This window comes from Cylas formicarius, unplaced genomic scaffold (assembly GCF_029955315.1).
Source record: "Cylas formicarius isolate icCylForm1 unplaced genomic scaffold, icCylForm1.1 PGA_scaffold_8__14_contigs__length_24414737, whole genome shotgun sequence".
Lineage (NCBI taxonomy): Eukaryota > Metazoa > Arthropoda > Insecta > Coleoptera > Brentidae > Cylas > Cylas formicarius.
This window is the reverse complement of record NW_026844361.1, coordinates 22,936,603-22,955,076: the sequence shown is the minus strand read 5'-3', so window position 1 is coordinate 22,955,076 and position 18,474 is coordinate 22,936,603. Positions and strand designations below refer to the sequence as shown.

At 42.6% G+C, this 18,474-nt stretch overlaps 4 protein-coding genes across 5 annotated transcripts; 3 read left to right on the top strand and 1 right to left on the bottom strand.

The window, feature by feature from the left end:
- The first annotated feature begins 34 nt into the window (after nt 1-34).
- Nucleotides 35-1,759, top strand: LOC132705931 (solute carrier family 35 member F6-like). The gene is made up of 6 exons (XM_060676908.1): nt 35-246; nt 305-452; nt 507-660; nt 847-1,134; nt 1,187-1,500; nt 1,551-1,759. The coding sequence occupies exons 1-6, from the start codon at nt 170-172 to the stop codon at nt 1,704-1,706; spliced, it is 1,137 nt and encodes a 378-aa protein (XP_060532891.1). The 5' UTR covers nt 35-169; the 3' UTR covers nt 1,707-1,759.
- Nucleotides 1,760-2,157: 398 nt separating this feature from the next.
- Nucleotides 2,158-5,038, top strand: LOC132706329 (solute carrier family 35 member F6-like). 2 transcript variants are annotated; one of them, XM_060677605.1, is made up of 5 exons: nt 2,158-2,318; nt 2,370-2,517; nt 2,947-3,100; nt 3,162-3,633; nt 4,776-5,029. In XM_060677605.1, the coding sequence occupies exons 1-5, from the start codon at nt 2,242-2,244 to the stop codon at nt 4,891-4,893; spliced, it is 969 nt and encodes a 322-aa protein (XP_060533588.1). In that variant the 5' UTR covers nt 2,158-2,241; the 3' UTR covers nt 4,894-5,029. The 2 variants fall into 2 exon arrangements, with proteins under 2 accessions (XP_060533588.1, XP_060533587.1); XM_060677604.1 differs by having other exon boundaries at nt 2,165-2,318; nt 3,162-3,605; nt 4,776-5,038.
- A 98-nt stretch (nt 5,039-5,136) lies between these two features.
- On the bottom strand, nt 5,137-8,388 carry LOC132706330 (carbohydrate sulfotransferase 11). The gene is made up of 4 exons (XM_060677606.1): nt 8,223-8,388; nt 7,870-8,113; nt 7,213-7,325; nt 5,137-5,686 (listed from the first exon to the last, which is right to left on the bottom strand). Exons 2-4 carry the CDS (start codon nt 8,110-8,112, stop codon nt 5,137-5,139), a joined length of 906 nt encoding a protein of 301 aa, XP_060533589.1. The 5' UTR covers nt 8,113; nt 8,223-8,388.
- Nucleotides 8,389-9,301: 913 nt separating this feature from the next.
- LOC132706059 (zinc finger protein swm) lies at nt 9,302-18,182 on the top strand. The gene is made up of 10 exons (XM_060677132.1): nt 9,302-9,532; nt 9,686-9,804; nt 9,874-10,115; nt 10,174-11,478; nt 11,540-11,807; nt 13,202-13,555; nt 13,616-13,758; nt 15,279-15,392; nt 17,751-17,897; nt 18,043-18,182. Exons 1-10 carry the CDS (start codon nt 9,474-9,476, stop codon nt 18,121-18,123), a joined length of 2,832 nt encoding a protein of 943 aa, XP_060533115.1. The 5' UTR covers nt 9,302-9,473; the 3' UTR covers nt 18,124-18,182.
- Nucleotides 18,183-18,474: the final 292 nt, after the last annotated feature.

Sequence of the window (18,474 nt, the reverse complement as noted above, 5' to 3'; positions counted from 1 at the left end):
TTCAAAATAATCTTGAAGTTTTCCAATTACAAAGTCGTTCCTTAACGGTTTTGGGCGCTTGTTCTGGGCCACTTGCCCATCGTGGCGTTAAACGAAGACAAATGATTTGTGTACAAAAGTGATGATAATTGGAAATACTAGATAATATAAAACAATTCCTTTGTGAAACATGGGCTGGACGAAATACCAAGGGTTAATGGCCCTTCTTATGGTATTTACGGGCAGCATTAACAGCATAACTACAAAGTAAAGGCCTAACAGTTCCCGAAAGGGGAGACTTTTTTTAGCAACTATTTTTTCTTAGATGGGCGGACCGGATAGAGTCAGAGGGTCGCGACGGCCAAGAAAAACACTTCGACCACCCGTTTTTTCAAGCCAGCGCCATGTTTCTGGGTGAAATAATGTGTCTGGTAATGTTCAAAGTCATGTACAGGATATACAGCTTGAGAGCGGTAAGGGTTTATTTTAACAGACGTTTCGATAACCTTAAGTCGGGGAATGATTAGGACGGGACCGAAGACGTCCACGAATTGACCAAAGGCAACAGAAATTTCAATCGGTTCATCCTATTTATTCCGGCCATGTGTGATATGACTGCCACCTCCGTGATGTACATAGGGCTGAATTTGACCTACCTTTCGAGTTTTCAAATGTTTAGAGGTAAGATCAATTTTGAACCCCTTCGGGGTTTCCACAAAAATTTCTACTAATAACCATGGTTAAAGAGAGTACTATTTTAAAACAGACAAACAGAAAGAAAGAATGGAGGAGCCTTTTTTCAGGCAGCGTTAAGATTTTAGTGTAAATTGCTTATATAAGGTAACAAGTGGCAATTATCCTGCTCAGGGTCCGTCATAATTTTCGTGGGCCTTCTCAGCGTCGCGTTCTTGGACCGCACCCTCAAAAAAAGGGAATGGTCGGGCATAATACTGATCATCATTGGCTTGGTAGTGGTCGGGCTTGCCGATTTCATATCAAAGGACAACAGTGACTCGTACCACAACAGCAACGACATAATAACGGGCGATATGCTCATAGTAATCGCGCAAATAATTCAAGCCGTTCAAATGGTGGTGGAAGAGAAGTTTGTATCTGGTTTGGACATTCCCCCTCTCCAGGCGGTCGGTTGGGAAGGTAAGGCAGGTGAAGGACGCTGAATGATGGACACTTATATTTTTTTATCCAGGTCTGTTTGGGTTTACGACTCTTGCCTTGCTCCAGATCCCGTTCTATTTCATCAGAGCAGGGCCCCCGGTAACTCAGAGCATCGGCGATAGGCTGGAGGATCCCATCGACGCGTTCGTTCAGATCGGACACAGTTGGCGCCTCGCTTTTGCCATCTGCGGTACTGTCGTCTCGATAGCGTTCTTTAATTTTGCCGGCATAAGCGTTACTAAAGAGATGTCGGCGACTACGCGGATGGTGCTGGATAGCGTGCGGACCATCTTTGTGTGGGCGTTCAGTCTTGCCTTTTTCGATCAAACCTTCCATTGGCTGCACGTGAGTAGGAAAAAATGGGGGAGGGGATTTTTTTTTCAATTTGTTTTCAGCTCCTCGGCTTCCTCTTCCTCATCGCGGGCATGTGTTTATATAACGGAATCACCTTCGTTTCGACCTACATGTATTTACGGACCATCGTGCCCCACAGTCGACAATCGGATGAGGAGAGTATCGTGAACCGAAACGCCGACGAAGTAGACTCCTAACCTTAAGTGTTTATGATATTTTTATTGTTTTATTTCGACTAATAAAATACTCATGCGATTTTTTTTAACTTTTGACTCCAACGACCATAAAATAGCCTAGTAAGATTTTTCATTGGGTCAACTCCAAGAATTATTTCTTGTAAGTCGCATTTTTTTTATCAGCGTTAAAGCAGAGGCAATTTGTTAAGCATATTGAAATTTTTATGTTCCACCGGCATTGGAGGCGTAGCAGTAGTTCAAATGTACCGCGGTCAAGTTCTCGCGCCTTTCGATATTTTCGAAATGCATCGATTTCTTTTTACTTGCGCTCATCGATATCGAAAGTCAAAATCACACGATATATTTAAGAAAATTGTAAACAAGCGCTGCTACGATCAAACAAAGCACAAGTGTCTGTGTGACGAATATCTGGGTTACTGGCGGCGATAAAAATCGCTGTTTATTTACCAACACTTGAAATGTGGACCTCGTCGAGTACCGCCGGTCGCCATTTTTTAACCGGAGGCGACGGGTGCGGCGGCGAATTATCCCCAAGATGACCTGGACGCGGTATCGAGTGTTTCTTTTAGTGTTATTTGTGACCACCGGCAGCATAAACACGCTAAGCACGAAGTAACGCAAGATGAAACCTTTTGGTACTGTTGGTCATCTTTGCTTGTGTAGGTGGGCGGACGTGATCGAGGCCGTCGGATCCGACGGCGTCGAAAAGAGTTTCAACCACCCGTTCTTCCAGTCGCTCACCATGTTCCTGGGTGAAGCAATGTGCCTCGTGCTCTTCAAAATCATGTTTCGGTTGTACGAATCGAGAGCGGTGAGTCGGACGCCATACATACAGAGAACGATCTTTCTAACTTAACATAAAATCTTTAGAAAAAAAAAGTCAAATTTAATAAACGACATAACACTGTATACTTTGCGCCGACACCCACCCTTCTTTCCTTTTGAAAATCGGAGGAGTGACAGAAAAACAACATGGTCACATCCACCTATATAAACCAGCTATAAAGTAGCGCTCCTTGTCCCCTTTGTAAAACGAAGTTTGCCATGGAGAAGAGAAGAGAAGAGTTTTTAAGTGGGACACACTGTAGAAATCTCGTTCCAATTTAACATTTTATTGTTAATTAGGAATATTTAATCGTCGACGCATAATACGTAGGAGTAATTAATCCCAATAAGACGCGAGTATAGAAATGAATGCGAAATTACCACCCCTGGTAGTTCAAACGTACCGCTTCCGCAGGACGGCACAGTCGACAGCAACGAGCTGACGAAAGGCAACCGTAAATTCAACGCGTTCATTTTGTGCGTCCCGACGGCGTGCGACATGGCGGCGACGTCGCTGCAAAACGTCGGCCTCAACTTGACATACGCTTCGAGCTTTCAGATGCTGAGAGGTAGAGGGCGCGCGCGCGCGTCTCCGTCCCGCCTTCCCACTTCGCGCCTGTTTTTTTCCAGGCTCGATCATAGTGTTCGTCGGGTTGCTGAGCGTCGCGTTCCTGCGGCGCCGCCTCGCCAAGCGAGAGTGGGGCGGCATCGTCCTCGTCATGGCGGGGCTGTCGGTCGTCGGCGTTGCCGACTTTCTCTACAAAAGCGACGACGACTCGCTCGACAGCGACGACGTGATCATTGGCGACGTGCTCATAGTGGTAGGCCAGGTGATACAGGCGATCCAGGTGGTGGTGGAGGAGAAGTTCGTCGCGGGAATGGACATACCGCCGCTCGAGGCTGTCGGCTTCGAGGGCCTCTTCGGTCTCGCGTCCATGTCCCTTCTCATGGTCCCTTTTTATTACATCCGAGCCGACAGGCCGTTTACCGAACACCCTGGCGACCGACTTGACGACATCGTCGACGCGTTCAGTCAGATGGGCCACAGCTGGCAGCTCGACGTAGCCGTACTAGGTACCGCCGTCTACGCCGTCGCACACTGGTGCGAAATGGGGGAATAACGAAAAAAAAAACCTTACTATAAATTTTTAGAATTTTAATAGACTGATGGTATCTTTTTAATAGGCAAAAAATATGACTAATCTTTCGTAAAATCCTAGTACAACTAGAGTTTAGGCCATCATATTAAAAATAAGTGATACAACAATGATTACTTTCAACTGCTTTCAAATATATAATTTGGCCTAATCGGACAAAAACAGAAGTTCTAACAGTGTTAGAAGCATTAAATCGGGTAGTTGGCAAATTTTAGTCGAATGTAGAACCAAGTTTGAACAACCGGTCCTAGGATGTGCTAGAACATTTTTATTGCTGCAACCAAAATACATGAATTAAATTTTTTTCTTGGAATGTAGTACCTAAAGGCTTATTTTGTGTCACTATTTTCTGTGCCCACTATATTTCGATAATTACACACAAAAGCGTCCAAGTTTTGATAAAAAAAATGTTGGGCATATTTTTTTCAAAAAAGTTGGTTAGAATTCGCTAAAAATACAATTTTTGCGAAAAATTGCAAATTTTATTTTGTTTCTTTTTTAAGAAAATACTTAATTATTTCTCACGTGGATGTTCTGTAGAATTGAAGCTACCTGTCCAAAAACAACTTTTTAATAAAAAATGCCCAATATGACAACCAATTTTAATCATAGTGCGCAATGGAAATGATAACAATTGAAATCAACTACATAATTATAGCAGATAAAAAAAACCAAATTTTAACAAAAGACATTGCATAATCTAAAAACCTCTGTTACTATAAGTAAATATAAGCACGCACTTTTTTGCTAAGAGTAACTTTTCGACTATTGAAAAAAATAAACCGCATCGCGTAACAGCTAAATCATTATGAACACTAGACTTTTCAAAGATTGACAGAATAGAAAAATGGAAAAATCAAGTCACAAACTATTTGATGAAAGACTGCCTGAAATTAATTTGTCAAATTCAAATCGCGTTTTATATTGAAATATGTGTCAAAACTTTTGTTATTATTAAATATTTAGAGATATCCTCAATAAGGAAAGAGTTCAATTTTTTTTTTTTTTTTAATTCGATGTTAAAGTTTTTTCCATCTCCGAACCAGCGTGCGCCATCAGCTGCGGCCTAGAACTGCTTAAATTTCAGGATCCGTCCTTTCCATCGCTTTCTACAACTTCGCGGGCATCAGCGTGACCAAAGAGATGTCGGCGACCACCAGGATGGTCCTCGACAGTATCAGAACCCTCGTCGTGTGGGTCTTTAGTCTGACGGTCTTCGGACAGCAGTTTCACTGGCTCCAGGTACTCGGATTCCTTCTGCTCGTGGCGGGCATGTGCCTCTACAACGGCATCACCTTTGGATCTTTGATTTCGCGCTTCAAACGGGATAAAGTCGACGGGCAAGTGTAGGAAAGGAGACATCTATTTTTTTTACGAATTTTTGTAATAAAGTTATGTAAAAACGGAGAAAAAAACGCGTTGTCGAAAATTCCGCGGAATGGGAGAAATTACGCCAAGTCGTACCCCAGCAAGTCCTCTAACCCGTACCCAAACAGTTTAAAGTCGGCGAGATAGCGGCGGTACAAACGGCCGATGGTGTACACAGACAGTTCCTGGTAGTACCGCTTGAGGTTGTCGCGGGTGCGGGCGGGTCGAGTCACGGGAAACGCAAGGGGCGGCGCCCCTACCATATTGAGCACGGTCCTCGCGTCTTCCACCAACGTCTCGTAGCGTCCGACGAAAGTGTAGTTCAAGGTGCACGGCAGACACATGTCGTAAACTGGCCTCCAGTGTTCGTTCGTCTCGGCCCCCTCGTCCAGTAGATAAGCGACGAACTCCGAGAAGGTGACGTTCGCGTCCGACGAGACCGCCCCCCGCCGGTACTTTTTGATTATTTCCTTGCCGTACCGCGCCTGGAAATATTTCGAACTGGGCAGCGTCTCGGTAAACTTGTTCCGGTAGGCCGACAGGAGGCGCTCGAACGGGTGTCTGACTATCAGGAACAGCGTGTACTCGCGAAGGACGGTCCTTATTTCAGAGGGAGGCAGCTGCGATAATCTAGAAATCAGAACCTCACGGTCAATCTACGCTGAAAACTTTAATTATTTACCAGTATGGAACCGATTCAATATCCAGGAACGAAATTTAGGATTCTTGCAAACCAATTGCTCAATGAAACAATGCCGATTGGCTTAATTAACTTACACACTTAATTAAAAAAATACTGAAGTAAAATACTAAAATTCTATCGTAAGTATCGAGATTTAATCATAAAGCGACTGATTTAATATATAATTCAATTAATTTAGTTTCTTTGAGTAATGCTTCAATCAGATACTATATACCAGTTTGGAGAACCTTTGCCAGCAGTTTTTGCCTCAAGAAATTTATGGATTACTACAATAATAATAGTAATTAAAAATCATCTTTTAATTATCTTACTAAAAAATCGGTCGGAGATATAAATCTGTCCATTAAATTCAAAATAATTTTAGTCTAAAGATACTATTAAGCGATCTAATAAATCGTGTTTCACCAATGGGTTAACCTGTTTCCGAGTTAGGGTAAAATCTACTAAATCTATCACATCCATAGGTGGAATACTGGGAAATAAGTTTTGTACATCAAAAGACAATAGAGTTGCGTTAGAAGGGATTTTTGATATCTTTAATTTTGTTGATTAATTCAAAAGAATTTTTTATTGCAAATTTTGGTTTAAAATCGGTGTATATATTTAAAAAACAATAAATCGAAATGTCCAAAATGCCAAAAATCAGGTGTCTACAGGTTGAAATGTGGATCTTGTCCTAAAATTTATATTGGACAAACAGGTAGATCCTTCAAGAAACGCATTAACGAGCATAAAAGAGCGTTTAAAAACAATAGTCTAGATTCTAATTATGCTACACACTTAAACACAGAAAAACACATTTTTGACGACAATTTTGATATATTACACACAGCCACAAAAAGTAGAAAATTTAATTTCTCGAAGCCATGGAGATTAACAAAATGAGACATTCAAATGTATTGCTTAACGGTCAATTAGATTTAAATACCTCTCCTTTATTGAACTTAAATTCTGGCAACAACATTAATTAAGGGTTTATGGTCATTTTTCGGTATATATAGTAGCAGGTAGTTTGTAAATATTACATTTGATAAAGACGCGGTGTTGTCGAAACAATTGTCATGTCATAATATATAATTTCGTGAAAATCTGAACTTTTAGTTGTTATTTATTTTGATAAATGGATTTTCATCAAGTAAAAACCAACTCAGTTCAGTATGTGGCGTACTATTGAACAGGGAAAATCTACATTTATTAGGAAGTTAAATTATGCTGTTTAGAGAATTTTAAATGTTTTTAAAGAATATTTTGAATGTCCAGGATTGAAAGAGCTCCATCTAAACGAGGCGTAAAATTTACCATCAAGACATAAGTTGTATAGAGCAAAAATTAAACTGGTACGAGTATAGAACCTTGAGGAACTTAAATCAAAACAAATGCAGAAATTTCTTGTCCTTTCAGTGTATCATTCGGACGAACAATAGCATTATCGGCGACGCTGAGTACTACTCACCTGACGGTGGAGTAGTTCGCATGCGCGACGGAGGCCGGTATATCTACGAGATTGGAGACGTTAGACCGGCCGGTGAGCACCATCATGACGCGTTTCCAATTGGTGCACGCGATCTTGGGCACGTAACAGTAGAGGAGCTTGTGATTGGGATCGACGAGCAAGTGGTCGAGCTGCGAGAATCCGACGGCGCCGCGACGGCGCCCTAGTCCCAGTTTCTCGCAGCCCTCGGTCAGCTGTTCCTGACGCGATATCTGTTCATACCACGGATACTTCGGATCGTCGGGAGTCGAGTACCGTAAAAAGTCGAGGAAGATCACGAGCGCGAGCCACATGGCGTTAGCATTGTTCAGTGTTGAGTGGCTCCTTGCGTTTGCCCAGGCGTTTAACGAACCTCAGTTGAGTCCTGTTCACCACGCCGTAGTTGCCGACGAGCTCCTTGTCGTTTTTCAGAACCCTGCCGTTGTCCACGTTCTGAAGCCAAAACGTCTTCCATACGTAGCGCCAGCTGATTTTCGTTTTGCTCTTCTGTCGCTGCTGTTTTAGCGCGAAACCCCTCCTGAAGGCTTTCTTCAGGTCCAGAACCGTCGAGCCTTGTTGCGGAATCTAAAAATTGAAAAATGGGGCGCAACAAGATCGCGCGAATTGAAATATCTTTACCACCACGTTCAAGGGGGTCTCTGAGTACCGTCCGATCGTTACCGTGATGGACTGGCCCTGTATGACCGCGATCTGGGCATGGACCTCTTCCGTTATGACGTCTACAGGTAAATCCGACAACAGCGGATCGGACGCGATCAGCCTCCTTAAACTGCTTTGCGTTATTTCGCACAGGTCTTCGTGCGATAGGCTCTCTATGTCGCGGTCGAGGCTGGATTTCTCGCAAGAGACGACGTCACTCATCCTGCAAGACAGAAACGCGGTTATACACTACTAAAACGCGGTGCAGTATCTAATAAACAAATTTCACCATGTAAAAATGTATTATTTTACTTTATATTTATCGTTCTTACCGAATGTTGTAACGCGGGCGAACACATGTCGATAAAACAACGCGACCGCGACTGAATTATAACAACCAGAACCTTTGACCTTTGCCAAGGCAAAATTTTGGCCTATGATCCAAGAGGCAACTATAACATTACTTACAAAACTACTGCAGTCAACCAAGATAAAATTTACTCAATACGCGAGTACGTTTATTAACACGAAACGCATGATCCGCTGTTGATATTTAATTGTCGTTCCGAATTTTTCAGAACAGGTTTTGTTTATCGTTTGAGCATAAATTAACTCCAGACGTCGGCACACAAAAAACGGCCAGAAATCTTCGACCATTATCTTACAAACACTGGCTCAAATTTTTTGCTGAGCAAATCGTTAATTTGTTTAGTCGCAATATCCGATATAAATCTACGCACGTTGTTGTAACAATTCGTCAATCGAGATGCGGCGATCAATCAAAAAGATAGTGTCGTAATTTTATTCAAACAAATTATGATCGTACGCCAAAAAAAATATATTGAATGAGTTATGTGTACAAGCGTTCTTGGTGTTCCCACGATTTTTGTGTTCTTAATGAGATTTATCGTTTACATTGTTATTGCGACGGAGTACAATGTAATTAGAATAGTCGAAGATATAAACCTTTGTTTTATACACTAATATTCAAATATATACTTACCTGTTACCATCGAACTTTTCACGTTGTGGATTGAGGTTATGAACTTTAAGTAACTACACTTATACCACATTACAAAAATAAGAACTTTGCAATGGACGACAAAAATTGGGGTAAATTTATGATCATTTTTGTACACGTGTTCTTGTCAAATCTTTAAATTGAAGCAGAAATGCTTTTTGCCCCGTAATTTGTGGTGATTTGGGACTATTTCGATCGATAACGAAATGTAAATATAGTTTGACATGTTTAAACTTTTAATATCAAACTGAAATACACATCTGAAAATGCCGCCAGACGTGACGTGGTACTATCGGCACCATTCGATCAAATAAAGACGCAACCGACCAATATCGTAACGCAATTATTTATCCGTGGGTCTAGTTATTTTATCCGTTTTCGTTGGCAACACGTCACAATTAGTGGCGATTAGGGGTTAGTGATAGATCGGCTTTAATTCCAGAATATTTCCGAAAGTTTGGATTACGTATTCGGATTGTTCCCGAAATTGGGTCGAATATCTGGCACTTTCTCGCAACATAGTTACCCCTATCGCTAATTCCATGCAAAATATCGTGCGAAAATGATCGTCGATCAAGTGGACGCATTTAAAAGCTGGCTGACAGCTGTTTTGAAGCCCATGTAAGTTGAACCCTGCTGGTCGGATGAATTGGAATCGCGGACTTTAACTCTCTCAGTGTTTGACGCGACCCTTTAATTGCGATGACCTTCGCGCGAAATCCACCTATCCAATAGCGGCCCCTTCATAACCTCAACCCGCGAATTTCGTTTCAGGTGCGAGGCCGATCCCGCCGCATTGGCAAAATACGTTTTGGCGTTGATTAAGAAAGACAAAACGGAAGCGGAACTGAGGAAAAGCATGGTCGGCCAACTCGAAGTTTTCTTAGAAGGGGGTGTGTGATAAAAATAATTTCTACCGTGGGAGGTCACGTAGGAATTTTAACACGTTTTTAACGTTGCAGAAACTGAAAATTTCGTCAGCCTGGTTTTCCAAACTTTGGCCACAAAGGATTACATAACCACGCCGGTAATACCAAACGCCAACCCCCCCAACCCGAACGTACTCAAGTCCAAGGACGGGAAGGAGGCGAAAATCATAGTGCAACCCAGCGAACTGCCCAACCTGAGCGAGGCGGTCAACGGGGCCGCCCCCAAAAAGGAACCGGAAATCAAGAGGGACCGGTCCAGGAGAAATTCAGAAACGGTATATATCTCTTAAGTTATTTGTGAGGAAGCGCGCGAAACAAATGAACGGATCTTAGGAAAAGGAGGAGAGGGTGCGACGGAGATCGCGACACAGGTCAACCTCGCCACGAGTCCGGTCGCGGTCCCGGTCTTGGGAAAGAATGAAAAAGTCCCGCTCGAGAGAAAAATCGAGGGAACGGGACCAGCAGCACCGGATGGACCGCGAGAAGCGGACGCGGGGCGACAGGCCCTGGCGAAATAAATCGCCGACGCGGAGGTACGATCGGCGCCGGTCGCGGACGCCGTCGCCGACGCGGGCCCGCTCCAGGTCCCGTAGTCCCAGGCACTCGCACCGCCCCAGGTACCGCTCGAGCAGGAGCCGCTCACGGTCCATCGAGAAGAGGGAGCGGCGCGATTCCAAGGACGTGCGGCCCGACACGCCGACGGCCGACTCCGGGGGCGGCGACGTTGACATGCGCGCCAACCCCCCGGGCAACAAGCGCCGCTGCCGCGACTTCGACGAGAAGGGCTACTGCATGCGGGGCGAGATGTGCCCCTTCGACCACGGCATCGACCCGGTCGTGCTGGAAGACGCCGCCCTCACACGGGTCCTCACCTACGACCTGAACGGCGACGCGGGCGGCCCGCTCGCCGCTCCCCTGCCACCGGTCGCGCCGCCCGGGGTGATAGGCGCCCCGCTGCGACACCCCGGCGGCGAGACGCCGTACAACCCGCAGGCGCCGCACATGTGGAGGGACGGGCGGTTCCGCGGGCCGCGGCCGCCCCCGCTAGGCGCCATCAGGATGCCCGGCCAATTCCTGCTGCAGCCCCCGCCCGGCATGCAGCGAGAACTCATTCCGGTGCCGGTCGTGATGGATGGCGGCAAACCGCCGGGCTATCCGGCGGGGCCCCCTTACGGTCCGCCCGCACCGCCTCCGCTCGGTTACGGGCCCGGGGAGGGCGGCGTCGCTTTGCCGCCCGGCGGCCCGTACGCGAAGAAGAAGCCGTTCGATTATGGACGGCTCGGTCCGCGCGCCAAGAATCCCGCCAATTGCTCGCTAGAGCTGAAGAAGGTGCCCGTCGGCATGAACACCATCACCCACCTCAACAATCATTTCGCCAAGTTCGGGAAAATTGTCAACATCCAAGTGCAGTACGAGGGCGACGCGGAAGCGGCCCTCATCACGTTCTCGAGCCATGCCGAGGCGAACGCGGCGTACCGCAGCACCGAGGCGGTCCTCAATAATCGCTTCATCAAGGTGTTTTGGCATAACGCGGCCGCCAACAACGACAAACAGGAGAACGTGCCGCCGCCGGCGCAGCAGAGGCCGGTCAAGGACCGTCTGGGGGGCGGGCCGGTGGTGGTGCCCAACAGTAACAAGGTAAGCGTGTCGGGAGGCGCGGTCGCCGTCTTATTGGGGGGGGGGCCGGTTCGCTATGCAGGTGCTGAATCTCGTGCAACCGAAGGCGGACGACGCAGACAAGGAAGAGGCCAAGCCCGAGATAACCAAAGAGGAGACCAAGGCGCAAGCGACGGTCGCCATAAAAAAGAACCAGGACCTGATCGCCGCGCAGGTCAAGGTCAACAAGAACAAGGACGAGCAAAGGAAAGAGGTGCTCAAGATACAGAGCGACCTGCGCAAGAGGAAGCAAGAGCTGCTCGACAAGCAGCTGTCGCAGCAGAAGATCCTCATCGATAAAATGTCGAAACGTGAGTAGGGGGGGTGGCGGCGCCAGAACTGATGTTTAGTTTACTATATACTTTTGAAAATCGGGCACTAAAAAGTCGCTAATACTTTTACAAAACAATAATTACGGATCATGATGAAAGCAATAAAAACAAACTTCTACAAAAATCTACCAAAAAAAATGTAATTTTTACTTGATAAAGTTATTTTTATCCAAAGTCTTTGACGTTCCTAAACGAGTTTTTAAAGTTAACTCGAAAGCAAGCAGGCAACCGTAGGAAAGGACCAACATTTAATAAAACACCGAGTATTGAGTATTTTCTTTACAAAATTTGCTGTAGTAGGCAGAAAGGAAGAGGTACGGGAGGAAACTCTGTCCAAGGTATTAGTACAATTTCCTAACAACAAAATGCAAAGAAAAAAACGCTCGAATTGTTTCGAGCTATAGCTAATATAGCTATAGAAAATAGAAAGCACGACATCAGTTGTTGTTTATTCCCGATTGGCTAGCCGAGGCAACGCTTAATACACACGCCGGAGTGGGGAAAGTGTCATTTTACCACATTATTTTCGTTTTCCACGAATCCGGGTTTCGGCGGCAATCGGATATTTTCGGAAATAGTACAGCACGTCTTGAAATTTTTAACGTTTGTCAATTCTGACAAACGTTAGTGAATGTATTCGTGATGTTTTGGTTAGTTGTAAAAAATGTACCCAAAAACTTTGTAGAACTTTTTCTGTCACTCGTTTACCACTTTTGTTGCATAATGTATTATTACAAGATCTTTAAGTTAAAAATTTTGCAATTACAAAGAAAATTTTCAATTTCATTTATAATAATTAATTCAGAACATGTTATAATCCGGCATTGTTTTCTAGTTTTAACTGAATATACTTATAAATAATATAATTCAAGCTGGTGCCAAATGAAACTCATGATCAAAACGGTGTTGATCAAACTTGTCATCTTATTATGCATTAGTATAGATAGATGGATGGTTTATTGACTACTTTATAATACCATTGTTTGTAGCAAGTCATACAAAGGAATTTTTTTTTTTAATTGAATATATGTAAGTATATGCTAACATAAAATTGTATATAACGTCATAGATATACAATGTATATAACGTCATAATAACAGGACAACAAATAAAAAATAAACAACGCCCCGCAACACGTTATTACCGATGTTGTCTTCTTTAATTTACTAACAGGACAACAAATAAAAAATAAATTTATATGTATATAGCACAGGACAATCGGTAAAATACAATCAATGCACAACGCCCCGCAACACGTCATTACCGATGCTGTCTTCTTTAATTTACTATATCCTCTTTTTGCCGCAAATCTATAATATTTGTGCCGCTGCGCGCTTGAAGAGGGAGAACTGACGGCCGGGTCGCGTTTTCAGTGGCGCCCGGGCCTCAGCGCGACGTCGTCAAGGAGACGATCAAGAAAACGCAGGAGGCGATCGAGGCCATCAAGAAGGACCTCGAGCAGGCGGCGTTGGCCGCGAAACGCGCCACCCTGTCCGCGCGCAAAACCAAAGAGCAGGCGCAGAAGGAGCTACTCGACACGGAGCTCGATTTGATCGCGAAGCAGCAGGAGGGCGCGGACACCACCGATATCCAGAAGAAGCTCGCGGAACTGAAGGCGATCGTGGGGGCCGCGGCAGCGTCGAAAGGCGGTCGGGGCCGCGGACGGGGGCGGTACGTGCCGCCCGTCATCGGCCGACACCTGCTAAGCAAAAACAACCTGATCGATAGTAAGTGCGCGTTCGGCGTCGCGACGCCGCCTACCGACGTCCCCTTTTTCTCGTTTTTAGAAGCCAAAGGCGGCGGCGTCGTCAAAGTAGTGAACCGGGCGTCCGCGGCTCCTAAGCAGCACGCCGTGGACCACAGGCCCGCGCGTCTCCTCGTGTCCGGCTACGAGGCAGATGAGCAGGACGCGGTGCTGACGCATTTTCAAGTAAGAGTCAGTAGGTTGCCTTAGTTCTCCTCCCACCTCAGTTCCCGCGGGGTGACGTCACTTGGCGACCCAGTTCCAAAGCCCATACCAAACGCTCTCTTTTAAATACCTTTTAATAACTTCTCGCTGACGTGGTAGTATGTTTAATAGATTTTTAAACAGAGCGTCTGTTAAAGAAAACATTTACGGGGTTTTCGTAATACGTTGTTGATTTTTAGGGGCCTCGTTCCTCAAAAAAAGGGCAAGTTAGTGTAGGTCGGCAATCGCTTTATTGCCATATTGAAAAGATTAACAAAAATTGTTTTTTTGGTTTGTTTGGTAGACGCTCGCATTGCATAGAAACAATGTTCACGTTGTTTATTGCTAGTTTTTCTTATTGAATTGTAAATTGTGATGATTTAACTTTTAATTTAGTACTGATTTTTATTGCTTTTTATTTATTTTTTTTTTCCGCTGGGAGCTTTTTGTCGGACTACGCAAACTCGAGAGATCGTTTTTACATGAATCGCGATTTGAAAATATATATTATACGAGGTGTGTTCAAAAAATAAGATGACTTTTATTTATTTATTCATCAAAATTAATGTTGCCCCACTCTAAGCACTTTCTGGAAGAGGCTTATGTTCTTAAAGCATTTTTTCTTAGCTCCTTTGTTCCATTTTTTTTTTACCGCAGAAAATCGCCGAACACGCAAAACACGTCTAACGGTTCTGTCTCACAACTGCAACGTGCAAAATGTCGAAGATCGAATGCACGTAGCTGAACCAATTACAAAAGTCATCTTAGTTTTTGAACATGCCTCGTATATGTACGTCGAAAATAAAGGGATTACGGGTCTACGTTGACATAAACTTTCCAGAGTGTTCAACATAATAATGGGCAATTTCGCCAACTATTTTTTGTTCGTCTCATGGAGTTTTTTTCTTAATATAGCCGTGTATGACTTAATTATTTTCAGGCCTCCTATGAGTTTTTCAAAAATATGTAAGAGTTATTGCAAATACCTTTAATTTTTTTTTATTAGCAGGCCATGGAAAAAAGTGTCCGTTTTCATCATATACTTTAGTTATCAAATAGTCCTAACATTTCGTAATTTACTTTAATGTTACCCCAAAATATCTCAATTAGATGTTAAAATAATTGATAAAACAATGCGCATTTGTTATTTCTTGCACTCACACTCAAGTTCATCAGCTTAATGAATTTTTAAATAAATTATGTAAGTTATGCAAAAAACACTGCATTTTCCATGGCTTACTCAAAAAAGAAAGATATTTGCTTTATAATTGGAATAGCCCTTATATATTTATATATTATATATTCTTGAAGATCTAACAAGCATAATAGAATTTTTAAAATACAAGTTTAGTTTATATATCAAAATTTGTGAGTTTCTGAAGAAAACCTTGTCACCGTGTCATGCATATCTAATTAATTTAATTGTTTAGCTATTTCAACCCTAGATTGCTTGAGAAATAAATGTTGGTAACCTGTGAGTCGGGACGTTGTTTTTTTCGCAGCAATTCGGCGAGGTAGTCGAGTACGCGATCGACTCGTCATTGCCAAGCATCACGCTGAACTATAAGGCGCGCAAGGAAGCGGAGACCGCGATGCTGAAGGGCAAGCATTTCCAGGTAAGGTGAAGTCTAGCTTACCCGAAAAAAAAAATAGAAAAAATACTGAAAAAAAGTGTGCCCTAAATAATTTAGTTCTTCATAGGGTTTATAATTAGAAATATTCTGAGATAAAGACTGTGATCAGAGTATAGAATGCGGTGGCCAAGTGCTTTTTGTGGGGTCGTCTTTCTTTTTTAATATAAGTTAGTATTTATAGTCCGGGAGCCCTGGACCTTTTTTCAAAATGATAAGCAACAACGTAATTCTTTGGAAATCGTTTCATTTCATCAAGACACACAACGTTTTCCTCTACGAAAATTGTTGTAACAGGTAGCTAACCATACGCGCAGGTATAAAATCATGTCAATTTAGTTACCATACCAAAATGATCAGCAACAGTTTAGTTTTTAGTTAAATCTATAGATATTGAAATATATAATTTGAAATTGAACTTGGCCTACAAACAAATTGGTTTGGTATAGAGTGGCCACCCCCTCAAAGTTGTATCTATTATTTATTTATTTATTTATTTATAAAAAGCTTGCTAATAATTTTTATTAACAAATGATCACATTGTCCTACAAATAAACTGGTAGGATTTTTCAGCCCTACGCTTTAAAGTTGTTGACCTCACCGTAATACGTAATTCATCAGCAACTGTGGGACACGAAAATTAAATGAAACTTTATGACATTTTTTATCTAAATCAATTAATGACCTACATAAAAATAGGTAGATTTCGCTAGTCCGACAAAAAATGGGTTGCAAGTGCGACTCTTGAACATTATTCCTGCTTAACCTCTGAATTACGGTCTAACCTATAAAATATTCCTACAGCCATTATCTATGATGCTATTTTTTACAAATGAGTTTAATTAAGCTGTTTCATTATTATTTATGACGTAATAAATCAACATTTATTTTTTTTTCATATTTTTTGTCACGCCGGATTTTTTTTTACTTGTTTTTAACTCATATCAGTATCATGACAGTAATTGATCGATAAACTTTTGAAAAAGTAAGTAGATTAAAGTCAACAAAATTTTATTTTGTTGACTTTAATCGATTACAAATAATGCTGGGTGTACCGTTATAATACAAGTATTATAATCCATAAAAATTATGACAAAAATATGTCGTTATTCATGAAACAATCATTCATTTTTTACTATTTTTTTTCTTTTCACTTAAACGACAAAACGAAAATAAAAAAAATTCAACATTTTCATTTTACATTTACTTAAAAAATAAAGCATAAACTTACCTTTCATAACATAAATATTTAGCTTTTACTCTGAACTCCTTGTAACAGCAAGAGTGGTAGCGTATTACATCGTCATTCTAATGGTCAGGCGATTCAGCATCATTATATTTGTGGTTATGATGCTTTCGAGCGTGTAGATAATTTTTTCACGGGAGATAAATGTCTTTAGTAAATTTTTTTATCGTCTCTTTTCACGAAAATTAGGTTTATCACGGAGTATATTACAAAGAAAACACTCCATGATCACTTTCACAATTAAATGTTATAAAAGAAAATTAATTAACACGTGTTGACAAGCCAAGCAAACAAAACTTTTTAATGCACAATGTATGTTGTATGCGTGTGCTGGATATTGTGTATGTTACGCGCATGCGCGTCTGATGCGAATACATACCGCCGATTTGATATAAGTATGTGTATGTATACATATACACGTATATTCGAATATACAAGTATGTACATGTAACCACGTTTAAGTTACGGGCAATTTTCGAAATTTTCCAGAGTAGGACTGAAAAAACCCACCATTTTATTTGTAGGACAAATATTGTTTTAGATTATTTATCTGATTAGTTAAAAAATAAGCTGTTGCTGATCACTTTTACATAATAATCAATTTGACACCTGTTCATTCTTTCAGCGTCTTAATAAAACGAATCCACTCATGGTTTTTAAAAATAGTTTTGTTAATAAAAATTATTGGCAAGCTAAAGTAAAAAATTTAGCATGTTGCTCGTCACTTTTTATAAATAAATCATAGATACAACTTTGAGGGGGTGGCCACTCTATACCAAACCAATTTGTTTGTAGGCCAAGTTTAATTTCAAATTATATATTTCAATATCTATAGATTTAACTAAAAACTAAACTGTTGCTGATCATTTTGGTATGGTTGACATGATTTCATACCTGTGTGGATAGTGGATACAACAATTTTCATAGGGGAAAAGGTTGGGTGTCTTGATGAAATGAAACGATTTCCAAAGAATTAGCTTGTTGCTTATTATTATAGGTTTGTAATTTACAGAGCACTTTTGTATTGTAACTATCTGTTGGAGTATAAATAAATAAGTAAATCGAAAGCTCTAATAATATTGGAACCTCGTTTTCAGGACCGGACCCTATCTGTGACGTGGTCGACCGGGGGCGGCCGACTGCAGACGCAGAGGAGCGGCGGCTCGTCCACGAGAACCGCGCTGCTCTCCGAATCGGAGGAGGAGCACCTGATCGATCAAAGCTTGCTCGAGGGCGAGGAAGAGGTAAGTGAAAAGTTTCGCGGTTCATTTGAACTACCGGCCCCCATTTCGGCGGAGGGGCGCGTCTAATGACCTCTCTCTCGAGCCGGTCGTTCGCCCGAACGGTATACAGGGTGGTCGCGCTTTATTTTTTTTGTTTCCTATCCAGCTGGGACCGGAGATTTCCGAGGAGGCGCTGTTGCAAGACGACGAGGAGGAAGACGAGGAAGACCGCTCGTGGCGCCGATAGTCCCGGCGATTTCGGGACGCCGCTCGAGAATAATAATTAGAGTCGTTTTTGGGTGATTGTTTTTCCTCTCCCCCCCCCTTTTAGTTTTTGTTTAGTTGCTAAGAGTCGGCCTAGGGCGGAATTTTTCTATTGTATTTTTTCTCCTCCCCAAACTGTTGCCAGTGATTTTTGATTCGCTTCTTTTCCTTAATTTGTGAGCCGAAAATCCGACGGAGGGGACTCGAGCGAAATCTCACCCTTATATGTAGTTATATGTATATTGGGACCACGGAGGCAGGCTCCGCTCCGACGGATTCACGGTAGCGTTGTACTTGTGTATAAAAATATGTATGTTGATATCACTCGATTAAG

Excerpts from the sequence above, each read along its gene's own strand:
- LOC132705931 (XM_060676908.1), top strand. The coding sequence starts at position 170 with ATGGGCTGGACGAAATACCAAGGGTTAATGGCCCTTCTTATGGTATTT. Across the intron at positions 661-846 it reads GAGTTTTCAAATGTTTAGAG|GGTCCGTCATAATTTTCGTG; the intron begins GTAAGATCAATT and ends TATCCTGCTCAG. Across the intron at positions 1,135-1,186 it reads CCAGGCGGTCGGTTGGGAAG|GTCTGTTTGGGTTTACGACT; the intron begins GTAAGGCAGGTG and ends TTTTTTATCCAG.
- LOC132706329 (XM_060677604.1), top strand. The coding sequence starts at position 2,242 with ATGACCTGGACGCGGTATCGAGTGTTTCTTTTAGTGTTATTTGTGACC. Across the intron at positions 2,319-2,369 it reads ATAAACACGCTAAGCACGAA|GTGGGCGGACGTGATCGAGG; the intron begins GTAACGCAAGAT and ends TTGCTTGTGTAG. Across the intron at positions 3,606-4,775 it reads GCTCGACGTAGCCGTACTAG|GATCCGTCCTTTCCATCGCT; the intron begins GTACCGCCGTCT and ends CTTAAATTTCAG.
- LOC132706330 (XM_060677606.1), bottom strand. The coding sequence starts at position 8,112 with ATGAGTGACGTCGTCTCTTGCGAGAAATCCAGCCTCGACCGCGACATA. Across the intron at positions 7,326-7,869 it reads AGACCCCCTTGAACGTGGTG|ATCGCGTGCACCAATTGGAA; the intron begins GTAAAGATATTT and ends TACGTGCCCAAG. Across the intron at positions 5,687-7,212 it reads GCGAACTACTCCACCGTCAG|ATTATCGCAGCTGCCTCCCT; the intron begins GTGAGTAGTACT and ends TCTGATTTCTAG.
- LOC132706059 (XM_060677132.1), top strand. The coding sequence starts at position 9,474 with ATGATCGTCGATCAAGTGGACGCATTTAAAAGCTGGCTGACAGCTGTT. Across the intron at positions 9,533-9,685 it reads ACAGCTGTTTTGAAGCCCAT|GTGCGAGGCCGATCCCGCCG; the intron begins GTAAGTTGAACC and ends ATTTCGTTTCAG. Across the intron at positions 17,898-18,042 it reads TGCTCGAGGGCGAGGAAGAG|CTGGGACCGGAGATTTCCGA; the intron begins GTAAGTGAAAAG and ends TTTCCTATCCAG.